General features: G+C 37.9%; 1 protein-coding gene across 2 annotated transcripts in view; it reads right to left on the reverse strand.

Annotated features, from left to right (window-relative positions):
- Positions 1–14613: 14613 nt before the first annotated feature.
- DCDC2 (doublecortin domain containing 2) overlaps positions 14614–21060 on the reverse strand; it is a 168174-nt gene continuing 161727 nt past the window's right edge. For both annotated transcript variants that reach the window (XM_027040411.2, XM_053223208.1), the window contains exon 11: positions 14614–20908. In XM_027040411.2, the coding sequence (XP_026896212.1) occupies positions 20804–20908 (105 nt within the window). In that variant the 3' untranslated portion in view covers positions 14614–20803. The remainder of the gene's footprint in view (positions 20909–21060) is intronic.

Raw genomic sequence — 21060 nt, forward strand, 5'->3', positions numbered from 1 at the left:
TGACCTAAGCCGAAGTCAGATGCTTAACTGACTGAGCCACCCAGGCGCCCCTATCCATTTCTGTGGGGGGAAAAAATGTCACTAGAGTTTTGATAGGGATTGCACTGAATCTGTAGATTACTGTGGGTAGGATGGACATTTAAACAATATTAATTCATTCTGTCTATGAACACTGGACAGCTTTCACTTATTTGTGTCTTCTTTGATTTCTTTCTTATGCTTTTATAGTCTTATAATTTTCATTGTATAGATCTGTCAGCACAGAGCCTGACGCAGGGCTCAAACACACGAACCACGAGATCATGACCTCAGCTGAAGTCAGACACTTAACCAACCGAGTCACCCAAGGCACCCCTAGGATATTCAATATATAAGGTTAACTGCAAATAGTGACAATTCTACTTCTTTCTCTCTGATATGGATGCCTCTTTTTTTTTTTTTCTTGTTTAATTAGTCTGGCTAGAACTTCCAGTACTTTGTTGAAGAGTAGTGGCAAATAAACCCCCTTCTCTCATCGCTGATCTTAGAGGAAAAACTTCCAGCTTTTCACCATTATGATGTTAGCTTTGGGCTTGTCATACATGCCTTTTACAATGTTGAGGTGCTTAACTTGAAGTTTTTATCATGAAAGGATGTTGAATTTTGTCAAACGCTTTTTATGTATCTTTTGACATTGATCATGTGCTTCTTATCCTTCCTTCTGTTAATGTGGTGTGTCATGTTTATTGATTTGCAGATATTGGACTATCCTTGCATCACAAAGGTGAGCCCTACTTGATCATGGTGTATGATCCTGTTAATATGTTGTTGAATTCAGTTTGCCAATATTTTGTTGAGGATTTTTGCATATATGTTCACCAGAAATTATTGACCTATAATTTTCTTTTCTTGTACTATTCTTATTTTGCTTTTGTATGAGGGTAATGCTAGCCTCATAAAATGAGTTTGGGAGTGCTTCCTCTTATTTTTTGGAGGAGTTTGAGAAGGATTAACATTAATTATTTAAATATTTGGTAGAATTCACCACCGAAGCCATCTGGTTCTGAGCTTTTCTTTGCTTGGAGAGCTTTGATTACTGTTGTAACCTCCTTACTCGTTACTGATCTATTCAACTTTTCTGTTTCTCCATGATTCAGTCTCGATAGATAATATGTGTCTAGGATTATATCTATTTCTTCTAGGTAACCCCATTTGTTGACGCATAATTGTTCAGAGCAGTCTATTATGATCCTTTGCACTTCTGTGATACCATTTGTAATGTCTCCACTTTCACCACCTTATTTGAGGGTTTTTTTTCTTGCTTAGTCTAGCAAGGTTTGCCAATTGTGTTTATATTTTCAAAAACCAGTTTTTAGTTTCACTCATCTTCCTATTGTCTTTCTAGTGTACTTCATTTATCTCTATGCTAATCTTTATTATCTCCTTCCTTCTCACTAACTTTTGGGTTATGTTGTTCTTTTTTCTAGTTCCTTGACGTGTAAGCTAGGTTGTTTGAGATCTTTCTTTTCTCTTAATGTAGGCAATTATTACTGTAAAACTCCCCCCCCCCGAACTGCTTTTGCTAAATTTCATAGTTTTAGAATGCTGTATTTCCATTTTGTTTGTCTCAAGGTAATTTTTTTAAGTTGGCTCCATGCCCAATATAGGCCTTGAACTCACGACCCTGAGATCAAGAGTCGTACGCTCCACCAACTGGGCCAGCCAAGTGCCCCTTGTGATACTTTTTGATTTCCTTTTTATTATTTGACCCATTGGTTGTTTATCAGTGTGCTGAATTTCCACATGCATTTTTATTTTCCAACTTTCCTCCTGTCATTAATTTCTAGTTTTTCATACCATTGTTGTTGGAAAAGATTCTTGATAGGAGTTCAATCTTCTTAAATTTGTTAAGACTTGTTTTGGGGTCTGGGGTACTGGGTGGCTCAGTCAGTTGAGCATCTTACTCTTGATTTTGGCTCAGGTCTTGATCCCAGAATTGTGGGGAAAGAGCCCTGCATCGGGCTCTACACTGAGCATGGAGCCTGCTTACGATTCTCTTTCTCCCTCTGCCCCTTTTTCTCACTTGTGCTTGCTTGCTTTCTTTCTTTCTTTCTCTTTCTTTCTTTCTTTCTTTCTTTTTCTTTTTTCTTTCTCTTTCTCTCTCTCCCTAAAATAAAAAATTTAAAAAAGACTTTTTGTGGCCCAACATATGATCTGAGAAAGTTCCATGCACACTTGAGAAGAATGTGATTTCTGCTACTGCTGGATGGAATGTTCTGTGCATCTGTTAGCTCCATTTGGTCTGAAGTAGGGTTCAAGTCCGCTGTTTTCTTGTTGATTTTTTGGCTGGATGATCTGTCCATTGTTGAAAGTGTGGTATTAAAATCCCTTACTGTTGTTTTATTGCTGTATATTTCTCCCTTCAGTCTGTTAATATTTGTATATTCATATGCTATGTTGGGTACATGGATCTTAAAAACTGTTATAACCATAGTCATTAATCTTAGAAAACAAAATGAAAAAAAAAAACCAGTAGGTTAGATGCTGCTAAAGAAAGATTTGGGGAACTGAACAAGTATCTGAACTAATTACTTATAAACCAGCATAAAGATATAAATGAGTAAAAAATAAATAAAGATCATGACTTGGAAAATTAATTAAATGCCAATACATATTTTTTCATTTTTTAATGTTTATTTTTGAGAGAGAGAGAGGCAGAGTGCCAGCAGGGGACAGGCAGAGAGAGAGGGAGACAAAGAATCTAAAGTGGGTTCCAGGCTCTGAGCTGTCAGCACAGAGCCTGATGATGCAGGTCTCGAACCCACCAACTGCAAGATCATGACCTGAGCTGAAGTCGAACACTCAACCAACTGAGCCACCCAGACACCCCAAATGCCAACTCATATTCAAAGGAAGTTACAGGACAGAAAAAATAGAATGGGATTAGATATTACTTGAAATAGTAAACCTGAGAATTTTCTAGAAATTCTTTGAAAATTTTCCAGAATTAGAAAAGAGAAAAAGTAAATATGAAACAGAGATCTCATTTTGATATATCCTTTTCATATTTCCTTTTTACGTAAACAATTTTTATTTACATAAAAATACATGTAAATTAAGTAAACTCCCTTTTTGAAACACCAAGATTCATAGACTGAATTTTTAAAATCCACTTATATGCCATTTACAAGACATAGTTTTATAATGGCACAAACAGGTTGAAAATAAAAAGAATGATATATGAAATGGCCAATCAAATACTAACCAAAAAGAGCTGTAACAGTGGTATGGATAGCCAAAGATAACACAGGCTTTTAGTAAGACCATGAATGTATACTCTTGTCTGCCCATAGAATGCAAACTGCTTCTGGTTCTCCTTTTTATCCAGCATTGAAAAGAACACATATGCCTGTTCAACAGACCTGCATGTCATGTACCCGGGGCTGTGGTAATCTTTCTAATAAAGATAACAGCATTTGACACAAGCTTTTGTAACGGGGGCTATTACTCTGTTAAATGGTGGTACTATACTATTGTTACCATTTGCAGTAGCCAAGCTAGTAAATTAGAAGGGGATATGATGGGGACTCCCACCCTTACATCCTTTATAATTTTACGAATAGCGCTAATGTCTGCCATTCCCTCAATATGTGATATCTATTTTCTTGGCCTGGAGGGAAAGTTTCGGGGGCTTGCACTTGGCCTTTCCTACTATAATGGCTCCTATTCTACAGTTCGTAAGTATCAATGTGAGGGCTAAGAATGGTCATTCTAATTATTTATTTGGGACTGAGGACATGACACTGGGTGGGTCTGTGTACCTCCCTGGACCCACTGTGATACGGACCTTGGCCAGGACTCCATGTACTATCTCACTCCCATATGCCTCTACAGTAATAGAGGAGCCATGATATCACTTCAGGTCCCTAATAATCAGTGTCAACTTGGAACCTGTATCCAACAGTGCTCAAAAAACTGGCATATCCCTTTCCTCAGTGTATGGTTATCCAAGTAAATGGCTATAGTTTCTTTTGGGAAAGAATGTGTGGAAATTACTCAAATGCCCATGTCATGTTGTTTCAGGGCCCTTCTTCATGGGCACTTGGCTTCTGTAGTTAATTGGTTTGGGGACTAAAAAAATAGCTCAGGCTGAAAACCAGGGAAAGGATTGTGACCTCTTATTGGGGCAACTGAGTTCAACCTTCTGCTCAATCACTCTTTACTCCATTTGGTAACATATTAAGCAACACCCTTGCAGCTGCCTATGTATCTTGCCTTTAGGAGCACCATATCCTATTGGCCATCCTTATAGATCCTATAAGGCCCTGTGGCTGCCAATCCAATACTGGTGTCCATAATAGTAACTACTCCAACTCTGCTTTGGTCAAGTGCTATTCTGGGATCCCATCATCTTTACTGTTGCTACAAAGTCCAGTTCTACAAGACAGTCTCCTACCATCCACTCCAGCCTACAAAATATAGCTACTGCTGAGCTTCTAAAACATTCTGGCGCTCACCAGCACATTCATCGCCTTAATAATGGTGTGTCTTCCAAGCTCTCCTAACACTTTCCTGTCTTACGTGGGAGACTTATTCTAGCATGCTCACCTCAAGGTATTTTTTGATTTCTTCCTCCATAGCCGGCCATGACTATCTGACACCTATCCAATCTCCCAGGAGCCATCCCAGTAGCACATTGGAACTGGGCCCCAGGGCCCTTGCTGAGGAATTCAACCTTGTGTCACCAGAGCACGCCTCCACATTGGCAAGCTCTCCCTCGAGCTGTATATTCTTCCTAACCTGATCCAACACCCTTAGGCTCCACTGTGGCCATGCCAACCTGATTCTTGCAGGGTGGTAATCACAATCTAGTAGTTAAGTGATTTGCCCTCAATTGAGACCTCTGCATAGTATTCAAGCAAAAGTGGGGGGGGGGCTCTAATTCCCAATGAGAGGGAGTGAATGACTTCTTCAGATCCAGATGGTTCAGGAGAAACTAGAGCAGGTTCAAAGTTCTCAACCAGACGGTCCCACACCAAGTCTTGGGGTCCCAGTCCTTCACCCATTTAAGGATCTGGCATTGCCACAAGGGACTTGCCTAGGCTGAGAATTCAGCCTTCTTTGGGTTCTTCCTCCCTTAATTTATCCTAGGTTTGGTCTTCAGCTCTATCTGCCTCTGAACAGAGGAGAAAATAATTCTTTGACTGCCAGTGAAGCCCTCAGAATTTCACACTCTACTTTAAATTGATGATTAATAGACCTGAACCCGTCATTTTCTTTCTTGTGTGTTATTTAAAGAGCACTTACCAAGTGCAACCTAATTCCAACAGTCCTCCTTAGCATAACCACTTCCTTCACGTACCTCTCAAATCTCAGTGGCATGGCACCACTGAGGGCACCCCGTCCACCTGTGTGCCATCCGAGTTTACCAAGGATGATGCAGTACAACAGAGGCTATCAAAGCTCCACCTACATCCAGTGATGGGATGCCCATTGCTGTCTGGCTAATGACTTCTCTACCTCTAACATTCCACCCGAAAAATCTATTTCCAACGCCCATGCTCTTCTGGGACCCTTGTCTTAGGTTGTATCCTATAGAGGCAGAACCTGAGATGAGGATTGGTGGAGGGAGGGAGGGAGGGGAAGAAGATTGAGAGAAATAGGAGAGGGCAGATGGGGAAAATAAAGAATGTGGCCCAGCTTCCAAGCAGCCTGATCCCACAGGGAGGTCTGTAGCACACAGCACACCATCAAGCTGGTGTCATCTTGAGACAAGGGGGCTGACATTATTTGCTCCCAGTCATTGGCTGCCGTCGCTGTGAGAATGGAACCCCCCCAGGCAAGGCAGCTTCCATCCGACTTCTTGAGAGAAAGTCAACACTCATGGCATATTAGTGGATGGGTGCACTGGCCAAGTAAAATGGGATCCGGGTGGGCACAAACAGCATCCCCTGCCCACACCCAATGACCCGTGAGTCAGTGAAGAAATAGAGAAACTTACAAATACTATTCAGAGACAAATGACAATGAAAAATAACCTATATTGGAACTTGCAGCTATAGCTAATATGACACAGATTGGTAAATGGATAGCCTCAGAAGTATGTTAGAAATGAATTAAAACCAAAATGTAATTAGCAAGTAGTTACATAAAACACACAGAAAACAGAGGGAAGGAAATATTAGTGATAAGAATAATAGAGAAAGAGTATAGAGGGCCAGAATATTGGGTATTTTTTAAAAATATGAAGGGGCGCCTGGGTGACTCAGTCAGTTAAGTGGCCAACTTCAGCTCAGGTCATGATCTCGCGGGTTGAGAGTTCAAGTGCCGAGTCGGGCTCTGTGCTAACGGCTCAGAGCTGGAGCCTGCTTCTGATTCTGTGTCTCCCTCTCTTTCTGCCTCTTCCCTGCTTGCACAATGTCTCTCTCCCTCTCAAAAGAATAAAAAAATAATAATAATAATAAAGCATTAAAAATTTAAAAATTAAAAAAACAAAAAATATTAATAAAAACACATATCTGGCAATACTGAACAAGAAAGAAAAAAGTAAATATAAACATGACTAGAAATGAAAAAAAACCAGACAACATGACTACATGCATTTAGACAAGAGTTTTTAAATGTTTGGGGCGGCTGGGTGGCTCAGTCGGTTAAGCGACCTACTCTTGATTTTGGCTCAGGTCATGATCTCGCGGTTGGGAGATGAAGTCCTGTATTGGGCTCTGACAATGCCAGCACGGAGCCAGCTTGGGATTCTCTCTCTCCCTCTCTGTCTGCCCCTTCCCTACTCTAAATAAATAAATAAATAAAATGTTTTAAAAGAATACTGTAAGTAGCTTTGGCAAACTTGAGAACACAAAGGAAATGAACAAATTTCTAGATAACTATAAATTGCCAATTTGATTAAATAAACAGAAAATCTATTATACATGTAACCATTAAAGAAATTAATTTTTTTTAACTACTTCAAACATATACACACACAATACCGGGCCAAGGCAGTTTTATAAGCAATCAAGCCCTTAAGAAAGAGATGACGCATATCTGCAAACTTTCTGGTGAACAGAAAAGGAGGGAAACCTTTCCTTATGTTATGAAAGAAGTATAACCTTGAGAGGAAAACCAGAAAGAGATCATATGAGACTCGATCAAAATAGATCAATTCCACTTACAAACATAGATATAAAAATCCTAGCAAATCAAGTCCAGCAACATATAAAAATGCAGGTACATATTACTGGTTTGTCATAAGCATGTAGTAATAGTTTAACATCAGGAAAAAAAAATAATGTAATTGACAACATAAACTAAAGGGAAAAAAAATAATGAAAATCTTATTAGATGGAGAATTTTATAAAACTCATTCAGAGCTTACAAATAAAACTGCCTCTTAGAAAGTACAAGTGAAAGGGAAATGTAACTTGACAAAAGGTATATACCAAAAATACAAACAAACATTACATTTAATATTAAATACTAGAAGCATTCCCTGAATATCCCTGAATATATATTCCCTGAATATACAAAAATATCTGCTATTGCCCCTTCCATTCAAGATGTGCTGGAGGTTCTAGCTAGTTCATTAAGGATTAGAAACAAACAAACAAACAAATATTTCTAAGGATTGGAACAGAAAAAAACAAGTGTTACTTTTGCACACAGCATGATAGCCTTCATAAAAAATCCTACAGAGAGGTACCTGGGTGGCTCAGTTGGTAAGCATCTGACTCTTGATTTCCTCTCAGGTCAAGATCTCAAGGTTCACGGAGTTCGAGCCCCACATTGGGCTCTGTGCTGACAGTGCAAAGCCTGCTTGAGATTCTCAGTCTCCCTCTTTCCCTGCCCCTCCCTGCTCCCCCCCCCCTCTCAAAAATAAATAAATACACTTAAAAAAAATCCTACAGAGAGGCGCCTGGGTGGCTGACTTGGTTGAGCACCTGACTCTTGATTTCAGCTCAGGTCATGATCCCAGGGTCATGGGATTGAGCCCCACATGGGGCTCCATGCTAAGCATGGAGTCTGCTTGAGATTTTCTGCCCCTCCTCTGCTCATGCTCCCTCTCCCTCTCTAAAAATAATCCTGCAGAAACTTATAATCCTACAGAAACTTTTAATGAGGGAGTTCGGCAAAGTGCTAAATATGAAAGCAATTTACAGAAATCAATGACATCTTCAATATAGTGAATAAATCATCGGAAAACATAATTTTAAAAAACTATTCTATTCACAATAGCCATAGGATGACAAGATATCTGGGATTAAATATATTAAAAGATAGTCAAGACTTTCACAATAAAAATTATGCAAATTTTTGGAAAGACTTTTTTTTAAGACCTGGATACATGTAAGTTTCAAATTTATAGAGAGGATATCTCAATATTATAAAGACCTGTGCAGTTTTAATCAAAATCTTTTCACAGATCCTGACAAGTTTAGCCTATAAATATGTATGCAACAGTAAAGAGCCAAGACGGTTTTGAATGGAGTAGGGCATTCATACAACCAAATATCCCTTCTTATTATAAATCTATAGTAATTTAAAAGTGAAACTTTGGCATAAGGAACCCTATAAAACAAAATGGAGGCGGAACATGAGGACAATCTATGGACAAACTCTCTTCTTTAGGCCATTTGTCATGAACAGACTTCCTTCACCTATGAATACAAGAACTTAATATACTATCACAAGGAGAGCCGGGTACCTCCAAGGCTTAGGCCATTCCTGTCCCAAGAGATCATATCTACAGGTTTTAGGAAAGGAAAGGAATCAAGCATGGACTATAACATGCCTTTCTACACAGCACATTGTCATGACTATCTCTGCATGCTTGTTCTAATTTTTTTTTAGAGAGGAACCCTGTCTTCCGATACCTTAGATAAGACAGGTTTTCCATTGTATCTCACTATTGTCAACCATCCTGGATATAAAAGAAAATAATAGTCACCACATGAATGGAGAAGCAGTGTCCAGATTCTAGCTGAGGAGCTGGACCCTGGGCAAATCTCCTTGGGTCCACTTTTCCACGGAGGCAGTCTCTAATCCTCTTCTAAAGAAGGGGGCTCATTAGCAGGAGACTAGAAAACAAATGTGGATAATGTAGGGTACAAAATTAATGTTATCTTGAGTATAAAATAAAAAGAATTTGTTGGAAAAAAAGACAGTTCTAAACTAGTATCTTCTATATATTCACCAGTTTAAAAAAAAATTCCTATTACATAATTCAGGACCCAGAAAGAAGGGATTTGTACTCATCACTCAGCTGCTATAATAAGACACCTCAGACTGGGTGGCTTAAATAGCAGGTATTTATTTTCTCACCGTTCTGGAGGGAGAAGTCCATGATCAAGGTGCTGGTGGGTTTGGTTTCTGGAGAGACCACACTTTCTCTTTCTGGCTTGTAGATGACTGCCTTCTCGTGTGTCCTCACATGGCTTTTCCTCTGTGTATGCATGCAGGGAGAGGAAACTCACATGTCTCTTCCTCTTCTTGTAAGGTCACCAGTCCTATAGCATTAGGCCCCACCCTTATGACCTCCCCTCCAAGAAGACCCTATCTCCAAATACAGTCACATTGGGGGTTGGAGATTTCAACATACAAATTTGGGGGCGACATAATTCAGTCTGTTAATAGGATTCTCCCCGATCTTGAGCCAAGAATTTTCCTAAAACACACAGGAACTTGATATACTTCCTGCTACAAATCGACAGGGTAAACGACAGCTTGTTCAATAAATGGTGCTAATGGGGACTGTAAAGTAGAGCATAGGGAATATAGTCAATATTATTGTAATAATTTCGTATGACAACAGAGGCAACCACTCTTATTGTGCTGGGCATTTTGTAATGTATACAAATATCAAATCACTATGCCATACACTAGAAACTGAGATAATACTGTATGTTAAGTATACTTTAATTTAAAAACAAAAAACAATTAAAAAAAACAACTTGTTTACCTGGTGATATTGGCTTTGTGATTAAAAGCATCCATTGAGCTGCAATGCAGATTAGCAGACCTCTAGTCCCTCATCATATACATGCTGACCTTGACCTGTTCCAGTGACCCCTGGCCCCCACCCACACTAGTCTTTCCATACACTGAAGATTTGTTTTCCGTGATAAAAATGTTTTTAATAAAAATATAAATAAGAATAAAAGTATCTTTTCCAAAGCAAAATAATAATAATAAATTGTGCTAAGACAATCATCTGTATGAAAAAATAAAATTAAATTCCTAAATCCAAAGCACACAAAATACATTCCTTGTATATAAGTCCTAAAAGCAAAAAGCAAAACTTAAAAACCATTAGAGAATATAACTGACATCAGGGTTCAGATTTCTTAAATAAAGCACAAAAAAACCCAAACAATTAAATAAAAAGATTAATATATTTGACTAATATTAAAAACTTCTCTGGCTGATATCATTTTTAGAAAACCAAGAGACAAACCATAAGCTGACAGGTGTGTGCGTGTGTGTGTGTGTATGTATGTATGTATATACTATAGTATATACATATACTATACACACACACATATATACATATATACATATGTATGCTGCCATATATATATGGCATACAAACCACCTAAGGTATAAATAATATATAAAATGCCCTTCAAAATAATAACAAAAAGTCCAACACCTAGTAGAAAGAATGAGAGTCAGTGAAGAAGAACCCTCATAGCCAATAAACAAGGTCAAGAAAATGCCTATTAATACACAGTGAACTAACATTTCCAGGCATCAGATAAACAAGCAAACAAAGGAAAAAGGAAGTGACTGATACAACAGAGTGACAAAGTAGCAATAATTTACGATGATCCCAGGTTTCTAGTCAGGTGGTAACTAACAGCATTTTCCAAGATGGGAAATATAGGAATATATGGATTCCATACACTCCTCATGATAAGCATTGGGTAATGTTTGGAGGTGTTGAATCACTATATTGTGCACCTGAAACTAATATAACACTGAATGTTAACTATATTGGAATTAAAATTAAAAACTTAATAAAAAAAATAGATTAGTTCCGCTCCTCTGACCTGCTGGCCACTCACAAAAGCAATAAAAAATACAATAAAAAAATAAATATGTTTTTCAATAAAATGAAACATTTGGGTTTGAGGCAACTACAGGGTATCCAACTGAGTGCTGTATGCCCAGGTCTACAGCTCTCCTACAGAAGGTACCTGGCCTGGGGACACAGATTCAGGAGTCAAAGTACATAGGTAGCTGTTAAGATCATGACTGTGTGTAAGATTGCTCAGGGCAACACCAAGCATTCAAAGATAAGAAACACCCACAGCTAATATTGTCCTCAACAGGGAGAAACTGAGAGCCTTTCCCCTACAGTTAGGAAAAGACTGGGATGTCTACTCTCACCATGACTATTTAACATAGTACTGGAAGTCCTAGCCTCAGCAATATTTCTCAGACAACAAAGAAAAATAAGAGGCATACAAATCAGCAAAGAAGTCAAACTTTCACTATTTGAAGACAACATGATACTCTATGTAGAAAACTTGAAAGACTGCACCAAAAATTGCTAGAACTAGTATATGAATTCAGCGAAACCTTCGGATATAAAATCAATGTGCAGAAAACTGTTGCATTTCTATACACCAATAATGAAGCAGCAGAAAAAGAAATCAAGCAATCAATCCCATTTACAACTGCACCAAAAACAGTAAGATTCCTAGGAATAAACCTAACTAAAGAGGTAAAAGATCTGTACTGTGAAAACTATAGAAGGGCTTAATGAAAGATACTAGACAGGACACAAAGTGACAGAAAACATTCCACTACTCAAAACAATCTATACATTTAACACAATGCCTATCCAAATACCACCAGCATTCTTCACAGAGCTAGATCAAACAATCCTAAAATTTGTATGGAACCACAGAAGACCCCGAATAGCCAAAGCAATCCGGAAAAAGAAAAATAAAACTGGAGGCATCAAGATTCTGGATTTCAAGCTATAATACAAGGTTGTAGTCATCAAGACAGTATGATACTGGCACAAAAACTGACACATAGATCAATGGAACAAATTAGAAAACCCAGAAATGGACCCACAACTATATGGTCAACTGATCTTCCACAAAGCAGGACAGAACATCCAATGGAAAAAAGACAGTCCCTTTAGCAAATGGTGCTGAGAGAACTGGACAGCAACATGCAGAAGAATGAAACCAGACCACTCTCTTACACCATTCACAAAAATAAACTCAAAATGAATGAAAGATCTAAACGTGAGACAGGAAATTGTAAAAATCCTAGAGGAGAACACAGCAACCTCTTTGACCTTGGCCAGAGCAACTTCTTACTAGACAAGTGCCAAAGGCGAGGTAAAAGAAAGCAAACATGAACTACTGGGACTTCATCAAGACAAAAAGCTTTTGCACAATGAAGGAAACAATCAACAAAACTAAAAGGCAGCCTAAGGAATGGGAGAAGATATTTGCAAATGACCTACCTGATCAAGGGTCAGTATCTAAAATCTATAAAGAGCTTATCAAACTCAACACGCAAAAAACAAAACCCAGTTAAGAAATAGGCAGAAGACGTGAAAAGACTCTATTCCAAAGAAGACATCCATATGGTTAACAGACACGTGAAAAGATCCTCAATATCACTCACCAGTATGGAAATACAAATCAAAACCATAATGAGATACCACTTCACAACTGTCAGAATGGGTAAAATTAACACCACAAGAAATAACACGTGTTGGCGAGGATGTGGAGAAAGGAGAGCCCTCTTGCACTGCTGGTGGGAATGCAAACTGGTGCTGCCACTCTGGAGAACGGTATGCGGGATCCTCAAAAAACTAAAACTAGAACTACCCTACAATCCAGCATTTGCACTCTTAGGTATTCACCCAAAGGATACAAAGATACAGATTCAAAAGGGTGCATTCATGCTGATGTTTACAGCAGCATTATCAACAATAGTCAAACTATGGAGAGAGCCCAAATGTCCAGTGACTGTTGAATGAATAAAGAAGATGTGTACGCACACACACACAATGGAATATCAGCCATCAAAAAATTGAAATCTTGCATTTGCAACAACACGAATGGAGCTAGAATATATTAATTATACTAAGCGAAATAAGTCAACCAGAGAATGACAAATATCCTATGATTTCACTACTATGTGATGTTTGAGACAAAACAGATGAACATATGGAAAGGGGGAGGCCGTGGGGGAGAGAAGAAAGGGAAACAAACCAGAAGAGACTCTTAACTATAGAGAACAAACTGAGGGTTGCTGGAGGGAGGTGGGTGGGGGATGGGCTAGATGGGGTATGGGTACTAAGAAGGGCACTTGTGATGAGCACTGGGTGTTGTGTGTAAGTGATGAGCCACCGAATTCTACTTCTGAAACTAGTATTGCACTGTATGTTAATTAACTAAAATATAAATACAAATTTTAAAAACACAAAAGAGAAAAAAATAAAGGAAGAAAAGCCAATAAATTAGAAGCCAGAGTCAGGGAGAACAGCAATAATCCTCATGCTTCTCTGTATCCACAAAGAATAATAAATACAGTGAAACCAAGAGGTGTTGCCTCATTGAGTTTTGAACTTAATGTGTGTTTTCTTTTTGCATTTTAAGATAATTTTTGTGATGATTAAACCAATAATAAGTGGAAAGAGAAGTGGACATCCCTGTGTCATTTGTCTCTTTAATGGGAGACTGAGTTTATGAGGGCATTTGAGAAGCCTGTACAATCACTGAATAGATTAAGGTCCCATTAGCAGGAGGAAAAAACACTTGGAAACCTGCAGAAAGGCTGTATGTTTATTTTCATAAATAAGAATCTCATAACCATAGCACACTCATCACTTCACAGTGCCTTATAGAAATCAGAGTCATTGTTGGGCGTGGGAGGTTTCCAAAGAGATTTGACTCTGGCAATCTAGACGCCTTCTTTGTTGGTGAGGTTTGCTTTTTCACTCGTGTGGAGTAACAAATATACATGGGTCAACTGCACCAGAAGCGTTAATGCATTCTCCTCCGTTGTGAGGCCCCGATCCACATCACGTGTTTGTTATCACGCACCAAGAAGGCAACATGCTTGGGCTTAACTGCCTTTGTTTCTCAAACACGAAGGGGAAAACACAAAACGACTTTAACTCATTAGAATGAAGGAAGGCAGTGACTCACCCACAAACTGAAGCAGAATTTTAGCTGATCGCTCTGTAAAATTTTTAAGTTTAAAAAAAATTGTAAGTTTTTTCCCATAGTTATATCTACACAAAATATGTGTAATTTGTGCAACTTGTTCCGTTTTTAAAGATATCTTTATTTTATCGTAACAAAAACTCTGGACCGGTGTTTCCCTAAGACTATCTTATAAAAGAAAAAATAATGATTTTTTTTAATATACCTGAAAACTCTATCAACTAAACATGTACATGAAGATGTAAAGAAAATTTTTTTTACACAATGAAGCTTAATATCCATGCTAAACAAAAACAGAAGTATCATTTGGTGTGTTGAATTTCCACATAGTTTAAAAAAAAATTCTACCGCATTTGTGGAAAATGTCATGCAGAGAATTGATGTATGCAATATTAGCAACACGACATCATACACAAACAACAAATTGCCCAGACACATGTGGGTTATATGAAACACAGATATATTTACTCAAAAGATACAATAAACTTTTTTTTAATCTCAGAGTGAGCACTGATGTAGAAGTAAAAAAACAAAAAAAAAGAATGCTCATAAGTTGATCAAAGTACAAATAATTTTCCTTACAAAGAGAAGTTCTAAACATAAATCTACATAAAAATAATAAGCTCAACTTAACCTTTACTTACAACATCAGTAATCACCCATGATCGCTGTACACAGTAAAGATTTAAGGCACAAAAAAAGCAGCAAAGCAAAATCCAGGCTAAGTTTTTCTCTAAATGTCTTCTGAAATTGACTACGGTCACTCCCTCTTCCCACTTGCCATGACAAAGCCAGTGAGTGGCCATACATCACTCAATTAAACTGTGTGCTCTGAGCTGACAGAACTACATAGAATTCATTTGATCCCATTCACAGATTGAAGCTATGTCTGCTGTTGGCTTAAGTCAATGGAGCTCCATTACTTACCTCCTGATTTTAGAAATGCTTTATGGTTATCCAGACATTTTTTAATTCTTTCCTAATTCCCATCTTACAGGATGTTCTGCCTCTTCAGAAACAGTTATTTCCTGGGGTGCCTGGCTGGCTCAGTCAGTTAAGCATCTGACTTCGGCTCAGGTCATGATCTCCCGGTTCGTGAGTTTGAGCGCCACATCGGGCTCTGTGCTGTCCGTTCAGAGCCTGGACCCTGCTTCAGATTCTGTGTCTTCTCTCTCTCTCTGCCCCTCTCCCGGTTGCACTCTGTCTCTCAAAAACTGAATGAACGTTAAAAAAAATTTTTTTTAATCGTATTTCCTTCTTCATCAACATGTGGGGGCACACTTTCATTCTCTACCCAAGTCACTTAGACTTCTTGGTAGGAAATACACAAATTTTATGTGGGAAGAACAAAAATCACCTATTTCCAGTCCAGGGTAATTTCTGAAAAGCAAGAATCTTAAGAGTATTTACAAAACTGTTATTTAATAACAAAGAACTTACATGCTCATCACTTTAGAAAAAAGACTAACCTTAAAAAAAAAAAAGAAAGAAAGAAAGAATAAAAGAAAGTGGTGCCATTCCAGGACATTATAGTCACCTAAAGAGGCTACAAAGCTCGAGCACTGAACTAGAACATTATAGACAGAGTGGTGAAGTACTAAGTCTTCTATTCTATTCAGTGGACCTGACTACTTGGTACCAAAAACAGTCCTCTATGCATTCATGTATATCATACACACACATTCACAAACAGGGACAACCATTTGACAGAGCCTCTGTTAGTATGAAAGATTCTGCACCTAGAGCATATGGTACTTAAGGCTGGTAACAAAGAACTAAGGAACTGTACTCTCTAGTTACTTCAGGAAAACAAGATTATCTATCATCTATCTACCTACCTACCTACCTACTTACCCACGATCCACCCATCCATCCATCTATCTACATATCATCTATCTATCCATCCATCCATCCAGCTATCATCTATGTAGTATCTATCTATCTATCCATCCATCCATCCATCATCTATTACCTATCTTTCTAGGTATTTATCTATCTATATATCATCCACCTGCAATCACCTCTCCCTAGAATAAATTTTTCATTAAAATTCTGGTAGCTTTCTTAGTTTGAAAAATTTAATTCTCTTAAAGCCTTTAGGAAACAAGTTTTAAAGCACCATGATATATATTTCTTAGCATTTCCTCTCCACGTGTTTTTAGACATTGCTTCTCTCAGAAGAGCCTTATTCTATTAATAACGCTGTGCCTGAGGAGTCCTTTTCAAGATTTTAAAGTGTGTGAGTGCATCTGTATAAGTAGATATGTATATGTGAATATCTATATATATATTCTATTTCTGTTCAGATTGGCAACAGTTCAGATGTGATGCTTTCTCTTTAGCAACTCGATCTTCCTTTAAAAATGTTTCTTTTGATACTTACTGAGCAAAAATAAAAGTACCGAGCTAATTCCTTAGGAGAGTCAGTTAATAACATAAAAAAGCCTTCCCGATATTCTGTGGCAATTCTGAATACACAGATGTTTCCAAGGAGAATGAACTTCTTCCTTTGTGTATAAGATAGGTCACATAATGAAATGTTTGAGGATGTTGGTGTATGAGTTACAAGTTGGTGTGTGAGCTACAAGCTGAAATTACATGAACAATTTCGCATTAGTACGGCTTCACAATCGTAAACCCAGAGATATCTAATGGACTCCGAGCCAGATATACATAGGATGGTTCTGTCTTTACAGACCACTGTAGGAACCAAAGGTCTCAGAATAAAACAGGAGGCATGAGAGTATCATGCTCTTCCTGTGAGTCTGACATTTGACTATTCCCCCAGAACACATATGGGCAAAAAAATGTCTTAGTAAGTGAAAAGTTACTCTATGGCTATGGAGAAAAATAGTGAGTAAAAGGTTACCGTCTGGCCATAGTATCATGTTTTATAACTAGTGATCGATGCTCAGTAGCTATTTAACAGATACTACCGCCAGATGAAATCTCCTTAGCATGAAAATGATGTTAGCTAAAATCTGTATTTGCTCTGCGAAACTCTAATGTTCCACTTCAACTGAGAAACAAGTTGTTTATAGATGTCTTAAAACCCAATTAAGTTTGAGAAAAGAGTCCCATACAACTGAAATTATGGAGTCTGTACACACAGCCTCACAAAGAACTGACAGCACAAAGCGTTCCGTTGGTAATCACATCAAAGGTCTTGTGAGTATTTCACAGCATCCTCTCATTCGGAAACAATACCTGACGTCTAACCGAAGCGTCTTCTGCTCACTCACATAAATGGTCCCCAAATCTGTCAGTGAGTCCAGCTTATTAACTTGTGTTGACACAGAGGCCACCATTCCCATGGAGAAAATGTCCATGTGTGGGAGGTGAATCAGCTTTTGTCACTTGTGTTGACATCATCTCCAAAATGACGTCCACATTTTCCATTCTCTGTGAATGGTGTCTTCCCTGATCTGACGATGCTATTTCATTCATGTTTTTTTTTTAGTAATATATGTTTGCAAAGTATCTTAAAGTGATTAGTTGTGGTTCCTCCCCTCAAGTTAAGTCACAATTACATCTTGTCACCAAGTGGTAACATATGCCCGTCCAAGACAAGAATTCTAACCCAACTGTTCAACGTTTTTGCTGCCATTATTATGGCCTATCATCTTCTTCAAGTGTTTGTATACTTTATTCTTCATGTAAGACAACATTGTGTTTCATTGAGATACCTCTTAAAAACTTCCTGAATTCTGTACATTGATTTTGTATCCTGCAACTTGGCTGAATTCATGTATCATTTCTAGCAGACGTTCGGTGGAGTCTATCGGATTTTCCATGTATAATATCCTGTCATCTGCAAAAAGTGAAAGCTTAACTTCATCTTTGCCAATTTTGATGCCTTTGATTTCCTTTTGTTGTCTGATTGCTGATGCTAGAACTTCCAACACTATGTTAAACAACAGCGGTGAGAGTGGACATCCCTGTCTTGTTCCTGATCTCAGGGAAAAAGCTCTCAGTTTTTCCCCATTGAGGATGATGTTCGCTGTGGGCTTTTCATAAATGGCTTTTATGATGTTTAAGTGTGTTCCTTCTATCCCGACTTTCTCGAGGGTTTTTATTAAGAAAGGTTGCTGAATTTTGTCAAATGCTTTTTCTGCATCAATTGACAGGATCATATAGATGCTGGAGAGGATGTGGAGAAACGGGAACCCTCTTGCACTGTTGGTGGGAATGCAAACTGGTGCAGCTGCTCCGGAAAACAGTGTGGAGGTTCCTCAAAAAATTAAAAATAGACCTACCCTATGACCCAGCAATAGCACTGCTAGGAATTTACCCAAGGGATACAGGAGTACTGATGCATAGGCTTGTACCCCCAATGTTTCTAGCAGCACTCTCAACAATAGCCAAATTGTGGAAAGAGCCTAAATGTCCATCAACTGATGAATGGAGAAAGAAATTGTGGTTTATATACACAATGGAGTACTACGTGGCAATGAGAAAGAATGAAATATGACCCTTTGTAGCAACGTGGATGGAACTGGAGAGTGTGATGCTAAGTGAAAGAAGCCATACAGAGAAAGACAGATACCATATGTTTTCACTCTTATGTGCATCCTGAGAAACTTAACAGAAACCCATGGGGGAGGGGAAGGAAAAAAAAAGAGGTTAGAGTGGGAGAGAGCCAAAGCATAAGAGACTTGTAAAAACTGAGAACAAACTGAGGGTTGATGGGGGGTGGGAGGGAGGGGAGGGTGGGTGATGGGTATTGAGGAGGGCACCTTTTGGGATGAGCACTGGCTGTTGTATGGAAACCAATTTGACAATAAATGTCCCATTTAAAAAAAAACTTCCTGAACACCTAAGCTTTATAGTATAATGAAGAAAAGAACATGAGGAAGGAAAAAAAGATATTTCTATTAAAGAAGGAAAAGAGAAACAGAAAGAAAAGTGAAAGAATCACCTTGATAACCAGTTATAATTTCTTGTATTCAAAACCTGACTTCTATAAACTATTTAAAATCATTAACCCCAGGCCCAGGAGTAGCATGGGAATTTAACATTAAAACACAGGCTAGTCTATTTCCCTAACAACACAAGACTGTTGCTTGTAGTATATCACGCTTTGTATCATCCCACTTGAAAAAAAAATAAGCCTACTAGTAAAAAGTGCAATCTACATTTTATACCAGAAATACAGAACCCCCATTTACGATTCATCTTCTCAGATTAATATGCCCTTATATCACTCTCTCTTTCCAATACTGTTACATTACAGTCTCTGCTTCTGCTTCCTATTCGTAGAAAATATTAAAATAGCTTCTAGGAAAAATAAATTCATTTTCTGTAGTATTCTTAAGTGCTTGATACAACTACTTTTATTCTAAATGATTGGTTAGGAAATCCGGAGAGGAAGAAAATCTTTTAAACCTAAGATTAATAATGAATCCTATGAAAGCACTAGAAGTTTACATTTCAAATATATAACATCTACATAACTAATGAAAATGGTCTTTCACGTGAGAAAAATATATTATTTCTATATTTAAGGAAGATCTGTGTCATCTCCTAAAAATTAAGAAAACCAATACAATTGTCTTTCTCCCCATATACACCCAGCAAGGTCATTGCAAGTTGATTTAATTAGCCCACACAATTCTAATAAGGAACTGGTTTCGTGATGACAATTTAAACATTTTTCAACAATTTCTATCACATGGCTTCTAATTATATAGGGAGGAATCTGCTTGAAAGTCTAAATATAACTGGCCATTAAAATAGACACTTGCTAATACCCCTTGGGGCAAAAATATGACAAAGCTCATCCTAATAGAAATAATAAGAAATAGAAATCCTAATCCAAACAGCAAGTCAGATCAAGCAGTGACAAACTCCCCATGTAGCCTCCTCCTTTTTTCCTGTTATGATTTCTTGGGGCTTTTTTGTTTGTTTGGCTTTGTGGGGGTTTTTTGTTTGTTTGTTTTTTGGCTTTTTTTTTTGTAAAAAAACTATTTGGAGAGAATTCAATCTTTAGCCAATATTGAGTCTTCTAACATAATCAGAATTTTTAAACCATCCGACCAAGCTTGGTGACATAACTGGGTTATAGCCTTTTTAATTCATGTGAGATGGGATCAGGGACAAGGAGGAAGAAGGAAGGAATGTCAACAAGTCATTGAAACATTTCGATCTACTGCCTAAAACTACACTAAAATTGGTGGTTATTAAAGAGTTTATTGCTTTAAAAAAATAGTACAGGTTTTCCTATTATCATTTCTTTAAAATTCTATGCCTTCCTAGATAAGTGCTTCAGAATAAGCTCCCATCTAATAACCTCACTTCTAAATTTATGGAAAAGTATACAAGAAGTGTGGTCCTATTCCTTTTCATTGCTTACAAAGACAAGTGGCCAATTGTCATCCAGTGCAAATGCCCCTCTATCCCTCTTAATTTTTCTAAATGACTTTTAAAAACACATCCCATGAAAAGAAGCCACTGTCCTTTAGTAGCTACTCAAAATCATCTAATCTTTCCATTAAGCCTCTAATCTTAAAATTCAGTAGGTAGCAGTCAACCATGTTGTCACATTATGTTCCGCAATAACTATATACTTATCATTCAAGTATTAGAACCCTTCATTTTTTCTGATAATGCACTCTCTTTTTAGAAATGATCTATGCTACGACGGCATAGTCCTGGTTTCGTTCATTGTTCTCATCTTCTTGTGGACTGGTGATTTTTACTTCTGGTCTCGGTGGTCTTTGAGGGTCTAAGTCAGCCTGGAAGAAAAGAGATCAAAACAAAGATATTTATCAGCTCTTTAGTTACAAACGTCATAAAGTTCACAAGGAAAAAGAAAATTACTCAGGGGGCGCCCGGGTGGCTCAGTCGGTTGAGCGTCCGACTTCAGCTCAGGTCATGGTCTTGCAGT

This window comes from Acinonyx jubatus, chromosome B2 (genome assembly GCF_027475565.1).
Source record: "Acinonyx jubatus isolate Ajub_Pintada_27869175 chromosome B2, VMU_Ajub_asm_v1.0, whole genome shotgun sequence".
Classification (NCBI taxonomy): Eukaryota; Metazoa; Chordata; class Mammalia; order Carnivora; family Felidae; genus Acinonyx; species Acinonyx jubatus.